Source organism: Magallana gigas, chromosome 7, assembly GCF_963853765.1.
Source record: "Magallana gigas chromosome 7, xbMagGiga1.1, whole genome shotgun sequence".
Classification (NCBI taxonomy): Eukaryota; Metazoa; Mollusca; class Bivalvia; order Ostreida; family Ostreidae; genus Magallana; species Magallana gigas.
The window spans coordinates 31,199,313-31,208,503 of record NC_088859.1 but is presented as its reverse complement, the minus strand read 5'-3'; the positions used below and the strand labels follow the sequence as shown (position 1 = coordinate 31,208,503).

At 30.8% G+C, this 9,191-nt stretch overlaps 1 protein-coding gene across 1 annotated transcript; it reads left to right on the top strand.

The window, feature by feature from the left end:
• The first annotated feature begins 1,512 nt into the window (after positions 1-1,512).
• On the top strand, positions 1,513-9,191 carry LOC105338785 (transmembrane protein 65). Its single transcript, XM_011444045.4, has 7 exons — positions 1,513-1,874; positions 2,004-2,039; positions 4,122-4,189; positions 4,311-4,365; positions 4,850-4,892; positions 5,351-5,456; positions 5,689-9,191. Exons 1-7 carry the CDS (start codon positions 1,622-1,624, stop codon positions 5,749-5,751), a joined length of 624 nt encoding a protein of 207 aa, XP_011442347.1. The 5' UTR covers positions 1,513-1,621; the 3' UTR covers positions 5,752-9,191.

Sequence of the window (9,191 nt, the reverse complement as noted above, 5' to 3'; positions counted from 1 at the left end):
ATTTTTTGCGGTTTTTATCATTTGCAATCACTTAATATAATCTGAAACGTTATAATTCATAAAATTATTAACAAAAATATTTTTATTATTATTTAAATAAGCCCTCTGAATACGACGTTTATCACACGTGCTATCATAACTTATGAACCTAACTCTATTATGCATTTTCTAGCAAGACTGAATAAACCACAGGGGCTCTTCGTGAACTTTTTACTTTTTGTCTTCTTACTATCTAACAACCATACAGTATCGTTATACCATACAATGTATTTTATGTTTGGGTGGTCACTTAAACATGAAAATGCTTTCTTTGGTGATTCATGCGGGATATAAAGTTGGCGACATTGTAGAATACATAACCCGCGTAAGTGTCTATGGTCAAAGGGTGTGAAGTGACCTTGAATGTCATATTGGACCACGTAAAAATCCTATTTTTTAAAGCATATATATTATATTTACATTCTACTGTGTTTTTCCATTAAGTTCCGTGATGGTTAAATGCCTCTAAATGCAACACCTATTCACTGCGTATGAATTTACGAGTAATTTACATAAGTAGTTCTCAAAGAGTGATTTCTATGTTATCGGTTAAAAAATGTATTTCATGAATGTTGTCAAAACACCATGTTTTATAATTATTCGACAAAAAAGTTGACTTTATTGTAAAAAGCAACATTTCAAGAGTTATTTATCATGAATTATATTTTCATGCTCGTCGATCTCATCTCAACAGTCTATGTGAAAACCAGTTTAAACCGGTTTTACAAAACAGCTGTTCTTGCTGTTACTTATTCACTCCCTCCGTGATCTGCACTTAATATCGATTTATTTAAGTAAACAATTGATTTCTTCAGTAAGGGAATGTAAATATAAGCATTAAATGATTTATTTTTGACGTCGTCGTGTCAATAACTGCCGTCAGGTGAATAGACAAATTATCATAACGCGCTAACGCGCGTTATTCAATTTGTCTGCTCACCTGACGGCAGTTATTGACACGACGACGTCAAAAATAAATCATTTAATGCTATAATATATGTCAAGGATATCGGATCATACAAAAATTCTTTTTAAGAGCCGTCAGCGTATATATATACTTTCCATTTAGCCCTATATCAGTATATTTGGCCAATGCTTTACGTAAACAGGGCTTTTTGGTTAATGGTGTGCAATGATCTTGAACCAAGTCAATGTGAAGGTCATAGTGGATCTCTTTATAATCAGTTTTAGACAATAGGTTATTTCTAATTTGCCGGGCAATTTTGCTTAGATTGAACAGACATGCCTGCATGTAAGGAGTAATAGATTAGATCTAAATTATAGAAGTTCTTTGCCAGCTAGAAAATTTCTAAGTTATAGGTCAAGGTCAAAACAAAATTATCTGAAATTATTTTCATCCTATTGTCCATTGTTTAAGAGTGGCTCTTGAGATGGTCAATGTTAAGTAAAGTTTGCTTAAAGTAAACGATATTGAATTATTGTTCGACCTATCTATGTTTTACCCGACACATCTCCAGTACAATCTATCTACATTACATCAACAGAGTGACACTTTTTTGCTGTTTTTTGTAGAAATCATCTGGAGTGATCTTTTGTGATATCATACACTTTTTACCGAAAAATGTCGATGAAACTCTTAGGAAAGCTGTGTTTTGTGTGTAAGCCTAGGATGAATAATTATTTTATTATGAGATCGGCTCGAACCTGGATAACTAATAAACAATCCCACGTGTACATGAGCCACAAACCTGTACTTGGAAAGATCAGTGACGAGGCAACCGCCAAGGACTTTGCTTATACTCTTTTACCATCTGAACGTCAACTTTTGTACGATGAACTCAAGAAAACGATGGAAGAGAAGGAGAATACCCAAGGTCAGTAAGCGAAGGGGCGTGGTTTCTGATGTAAACAAAGACACGTGTTTGGAATAGCATAACCAAAAAAAAAAAATTGTTGGAATTATCATGCTTTTAACATACATTGAAAGACTTTTTTATTTTTAGATGCCACTCCTCCTTCAACGGCCCAGCTTGTGACAGGTAATTTTTAGACTGACCATATGTATATGTCATTAATTGATCAATGAAATATCATGGTAAGATATGTCACTCCACCTTAATGGGAAGTAAGGGGCAGTGAAATTAACAAAGATTTTAGAATGTAATGTGAGATGTGCTGATCATTTGTATCTATTTTGCTGAAATATTCAGCTCAGTTCTCTTACATAAGATAAGCCCTAGTTTTCTGTAGCTGAGGAAAATTCTTATCTGTCTCAGACTCCCACTGTCTACATAATATTGCTGCATAGACTGAGTATTCACCAGACAAATGGGAAAACGCCCACTGCTTCTCTATCTCGTAATATTTTCAAGTGATAAAAAGAAGCTTTCACAAGTATGAGAAACATTAACTTACTTTTCATTTTGTCAATTTTAGACGCATAAAAAAATATAATTTATGGGGTATCAAGAAATATATAAAGTGTTATTTGGTAAGGTGCTAATTTCTAAATTTTTGATTGCCAATGAGACTTGTTCCAAAGCATCATCCAAGAGTTTTTTGATTCCAGTAGTTAATTTCTGTGCAATTTATCTGGGGATTGTTAAATTCATCTTTTTTTGTATCTATAAAATTATTTTTAAAAATCCAGGTCATAAAGCAGGGTTGTCTCTAAGACCCGGGAGGCAGGGAATTTCCCCGCCTAAAGTGACGTAATTACCCGGCTATTATTGCATTTCAAACACAATCTAGCTATAAGCTAGACCTCCAGATCCCCTTCTACTTTTTTATTTCTCCCTTCTACTTCAATTTTAAGAGACAACCCTGCATAAAGACATATTAACCTTTATATCATTGTTTAGACTGCATGTATTAATAGTGTATTCATCAGAGACAATATACATATAGCCCTGGCTTGGATCATGACTTTTTTAAAACCTAGGTATGACAATGAGCAAAAGTGTTATTTATTGCCTGAATTAAAAGATGAAATAACATTTTGGAAAAACAGGGCATTAAAAGATGAAAAAATTGACCATTTTGAGGGCTTAAAAAAGTGAGCTAAAGCACAAATTTTGACTGCAACCTGCATACATACAGAATGTTGATACATTTGGTCAGAATATTGATCTGACATTCTTAAAGAATTTGAATTACATATATTAATGGTCATGTATTACTTCAAATTGTTATTTACTAGTACATATACATACTAGCAAGTACACAAGTGTACACTTTGCTACAATATACCTTATATTTAATTTGTTATATGTTTTGGCTCAATTTCACAGAATTTCATACAGAAATATAGTATTACCAGCAAGTCCTTTTACCCCAAGGAACCCCAAGGATACCCTAATAACACAAATTTAAAACTCTTGATACCCCTTGGGACTCATTGTATCCCAGACACACCTCTATGAAATTCTGTGAAAGAATGTAACTGGAAAGAATGAATCATGTAAAAGTAGAAAATTATTTTATGTGCTCAAATTCTGAATTTTGTTTAACTTTGAATTTTGGAAAATTTACATTTTTGCCTTATTACCTAAGGAAATGCTTTAAGTGCTTTTCAAGGCTACTGACAAATATAGAACAAAATTCAGTAATAAATATTACTTAACTGAAAAGACTTTTCCTGGGAGACCTATCTTGTCAATTTAGAAAGGATTTATATACAGAGGAAAAAATAACAGGAAGGACAACAGTTAGTACTGGTAGAGGCTTAGCTGGTTCTATATGGTAGATCTGAATCCTCCAAACCCAGGGGGAGGGTAATGGAATAAATGGTCTCTGGATGAAAAAAAAATGATATCCTCAATCCAATAAAAATTTTAATCTGACCAAAAAAAAATAAACCTACAACTTTTTCTTAGTTTTTAACAAAGTTAGTCTATATATATATATATATCTACACCATTCTACCATTTAGTTTTTACAATATACCAGTAATGCCATTTTTGCTTGCTAGTTTAATGATTAAGTGTCTAAAATCTTCATGATTTTATGTGTCTTTTCTGTTATAATAAAAGGGATAAACAATTAATATAAACACAATAGAATTATCTTGAAATCAGTTTTTTGGCAAATATTGCTATAATTTTTATTTAAATCTTTTTCAGCATTTCAATGTGGGTTCTGGCCATTCATAGGATTTGGATTTTTTGACAACTGTATAATGATTTTAGCTGTAAGTTAAGCAATTTACCTCCCTTTCATCAGATTTCAGATAAATAACATGTAGAAATTTAAATGATTATTTATAATTTACTTTTTAATTATGTCACCAAAATCACTTTTTTTCCTACCAGGGTGACCTGATTGAGTATGAATTTGGACAGATACTTCACATATCTACAATGGCAGGTAGTTATCCTAAGAAAATGTACTTTTTATTTTGCATATATATGAAAATTTCAATATGTGAAGAAAAAAATCACATTTTGTCCCGGGTTCTTCAGTCCTTATCTTTTCTTTGATATTTTGATGTTCTTATTAAATTCACAAGTGTCTGTTCACTAGCAGATAGAAAAAAAATTGTTAAATTATATACATGTATCTTCCTTTTCCTGTTCATGAACTTACCAGGATGATGATGCAAAAATATTAAGTAAAGTGTTTGGAAAAATTTAAAGATGTAAGACGGTTTGGATATTTACCCCTGTAAGAATTTTGTATGACTCTTGCCAATTTATGCAATAAAGTTTAAACAAAACAATTATTAAAATGGCAAAAATTCATTCACATAGCCTTATTTACTCCTAGTTATTTTTGTGCTTAGGATTAAATGCTGTAAGTGAATAATGTATTCTTTGACTTGTGTGAGTTATGTCTTTTTTGTGTATTTTAGCTGCTGCTCTTGGTAATTTAGTCTCGGATGTTTGTGGAATGTGGTATGTTTATTTTATGTGCTTATATTTTTTGTCTTCTTCATATAACAACAAATAATACACTCTACCCAATGCCAATGGTGTGTTGCAATCAAGAAATTTGTTCTTTACAAAGATATTGCATTGCAAGACCTATCATCATTTTACATATAGACAATTTTTAATATCATCGTCTTTGAAAATAGATAAATACGATATTATTTATGTACATGAATATATAATACAGTCAAACTTCATAATCTCGAACTAGATGGGACTGTTTAAATAGTTCAAGATATCCAAGTATTCGAGATAATGAAGGTAAAATACTTAAAAAATAAGTGGTTGGGACTTACAAATCACTTCGATATATCCATTGTATTTTAAGATATCAGTTTTTGATATATCGAAGTTTAACTGTATTCACATAGATAGCTTTAATTTGTGTGTCTTATTTTGTGGGAAATGTTATGAATTGGTAGGCTTGCTGTTCGGGTGGAAAGTTTGTGCAGAAGATTTGGGATCCACATGCCTCATCTAACCAGCACACAGCTGGAAATGAGGAAGACAAAAATTGTGATGGCATCTGTGAGTACTCCTACATGTACCATTGTTCAAAAAACTTGCAAAATATATTATTTATTACAACTCTTCCATTTCCACAAGTTTAATATGAAACCGCTTCATCGATTTTGTTTCAATTGTTCAAAACTTTTGATCTAAAACTTTTTGAATCCAATTATAGAGTTAAATGTAGAAAACATTATGATAATGATGGATCTACCCATAGTAATCATTTTTACATGCTTTAATCTTGCAGGGACGAGTAATTGGTATAACCATTGGATGTATAATAGGCATGGCCCCACTGTTGTTCTCATAAGGATCCAGCCATGGACTTGCTTGAAGTTTGTTAAAAGATCTGTAGGTTTGATCAAAGAAGAAAGACACATATCAGATCTTGATAGCAAGAAAAAAGCATGGAAGTGAATATACATGCATGCAGAGTTAATTATAAAACCTGGAGCTGAGATATAGGCATGTACTGGTACACAGAAAACTTTATGGTACTTGTGATTCAGTGGAGTCTTGTAGTATGTGTATCAGATTAAGTGGCACCAAGTACTGTGCAAATGATAAACATGTCCATGCTTGCCGCTTAAATGCAAAGGACATGATAATTATGGTAAGACCAGGATTGACAGTTTGATAAAGTGTCTTAAATTATAGCAAATGATGTACTGGTATTAAATTCTGCATTTACTATGGATTTTTTTTGTGTTCAAACTCTCCGGTACCAGTATTTTGAAATCAAGCATGCTTTTAGTATAAAATGATGATTTATTCAACCAAATTGAACTTGATTTTGCTATATGTTTGGATTTAGTATATGGATGTCTTGTTAACATTTTGTTCATCATATTTTCTGTGAAATCAGCTGTGTTAATGGATTGCATCAAAGGGATCAGTATAAGTACTGATATTTATATACATGTATGTTATAGTTAAATTTTGGAATTGATCTTTTCAACTTAATTTCCAAAATGACTTTTATTTGAGCTTTGATATATTATTACATTGTATTGTTAAGTAGAGTAGATTCCTTATTATAAACTGTAAGGAATTAATATCTGTGTAAAATCATGAGAAACAAATGTCAAAGAATTTAAAATCTTGCTTTTATTTTTCAGACAGTTTTGCACTATATGAAATTCTAACAAAAAATTGGTGCTTGCAATTTTATATTCATGCAATTGAATACAAAACGGGGGAATTGCTGAATTAAGTACTCCTGTAAATTTTGGGAATTTACAGTAACCTTTGGTGTATGGGTAATTGCAATCAGTTCTGAGTAAGACAAAGTTACATAATACAATTGTTTTGTAAATATAGATGTGCTAGCTTTTAAGTCAAGAGATATTATATAAGAGTTGCTGAGTGTGTACTTGTTGTATGCATTGAGTTTGTATTCATAGTTATGTCATTGTTGATATTTGCCTTGTATCTTGTTAATTTTCCCGTGTCTTTCATTTCTTTTTTTTTTCTTTTTTGTTTTTGGTGTGCCTTAGCCTTTATGTGATAGTTACATGTACACTATATACCGGTATATATAGATATTTGTTTTAATGGTACTGGGTAAGAGTTTTATTGTGGAATGTGTGTGTATCAAGGGGAACAACTCCTGACTTCCCTAGAGAAATGAGATATACAGTATGTTAAAATTAACGTAACTAGAATTAGATGAAATGTAATTTACCTATTTGTTATGTATGTACAATGTATATTTTATAACTATGTTCTTGTTTCTACAAAATCTTATAGTTGATTCAGTTGTGTACCTCTGTGAACCTACCATTGTGTCTACCTCTAGGTTACAGTAAATTGTATGGGTACTGTAAGATCGCAATATGATTTGTAGGAAATTATTGGAACTGTATTGGTTTCATAATCTGCTTAAATTTTTTAATGACATGGCAAATGCAAAATATAACTAAACTAAGTTTTATTTATGTTATGTGGATGTTTACATTTCAATTTATGCAATCTGACCGAGCAAAATTTACCAATGAGCTTTATAGTACATGTATTACATACAGGGTTTTGAATCTGTACTTGAAGATATGCTATTTATACATTTAGTACATATCCTTTGGTGCCATATTTATATGTACATCTTGAACATTTCTTCTTTTAATCTTTTTCATAAGTTTCAGACACACCATTTTGTCTCATTTTAAAACAAATGATCAATGTATGGTACTATCATTTATTAACCCGCAAACAGGAAATATACAATCACTCCCTGTAACCTTTACACATATTTAATTAACAGTAAGAAAATTATTATGATTCTTGGAAGTGTAAAATTAATCTTTTCTTTAAACACATGTCAGAGATATCTATCCCTCTGATTCATAATTATGTCACTCAAAGCAAATGAACCTTGGCAAAATGTTTAATGCATACTGTCTTTTTATCGGTATTCATTGAATACCAGTTTTTATGGTTGTCGTAGCTGAGTTGATCCATGAAATTAAATGTTTATTGACATGCAATATCTAATAACATATTATATTGATAAAATCATTGGCCACAAATGAATGTATCCTTGTATTTTCATGAAATTGATGTTCACGTATAATGGTGACACCACAGTTTTTCAATTAGAACATTAATCAACACCTACACATTTAAATTTACATAAAGTTCTTCTGATCGTAACAGGCTTTAGTTTTCATAATACATTGTACTTTGTAAATGCTGCATTTTGATCATAAATTTCCTAGTACATGTATTTTATCTAGTATCAGCTGTTTATTTGTGTGTTTTTGTGTGTATATCTGTAGAACAAAATGTGTTGTGATCAAAATAAGACACTCCTGAATTTCTGCAAATTGCTGTTTGTGTCAATACCAGTATATGTACTACACTTACTTAATGTTTATTTTAGGATATCAAAAAAATATATATACATAAATCAAATGCTGACACATTTTCAAAGTAGTATTTTGAATTGAATTCTTTAAATACATTAATCATTAGACTCATCTACCCAAAGAAGCCACTTTTGAATATATTTTTTTTAAAAATTTCATATACTTGTTGAAATTGATCTAGTACCAGTAAGGAAAAGGTTACAAAGTTTCAATAATTAATTTTTTCCCAATATTTGTCCCCTCTTTTTTCAAGAGGAAATTATTAAGTTCCTCTATGGGAGTTGAATTTTAATTTTAACTTCTCTATGCAGTTAGTCACAGAATCATGTGTGTACCAGCCTCTGGGAAATGGTACAAAACTTTGGGAATAAATATTAGTCTCCAAGATCATGAACTGAGAATAGACTAGGAGTCAGTCAAAATTTTCAAACGATACTGCCACCTGTTACTTTATACCTAAAAAGGAAATAATTATCTTCTATTAGTCATATTGCAAGATTTAAAGTATACTGTTGGTATTTTTTTTTATTGAAAATTAATAGGAATGATGTATGTACTTATTGTGTTCTTTATTGTTGTATTTGTGTTGTGGTCATTTGATTCCATTGAATTTCAACCATTTTAGACTTAATAGTCATTTCATTAAAGAGACCTTTGACTATTGGATTAGATAGACTTCAGAAGAGATCAATGTGTTGGTTTTCAACCAGATATGCAATTATGAGATAGTATATTCTTATGCGTATATGTATGTATGCTGAGAAGATGATCACTAGGAAAAAATTTAAGGGAAGATACTTGTATCTTTAAGATGCTATTGTTTTGCATATAATCAATATATATAGATATTTATTTTGAATTATCCTTATTAAATCTACCAAAACAT

Coding starts and splice junctions, on each gene's coding strand:
- LOC105338785 (XM_011444045.4), top strand. CDS start 1,622: ATGTCGATGAAACTCTTAGGAAAGCTGTGTTTTGTGTGTAAGCCTAGG. Junction 1,875..2,003: donor AGAGAAGGAGAATACCCAAG/GTCAGTAAGCGA, acceptor TTTTATTTTTAG/ATGCCACTCCTCCTTCAACG. Junction 4,190..4,310: donor ACTGTATAATGATTTTAGCT/GTAAGTTAAGCA, acceptor TTTTCCTACCAG/GGTGACCTGATTGAGTATGA.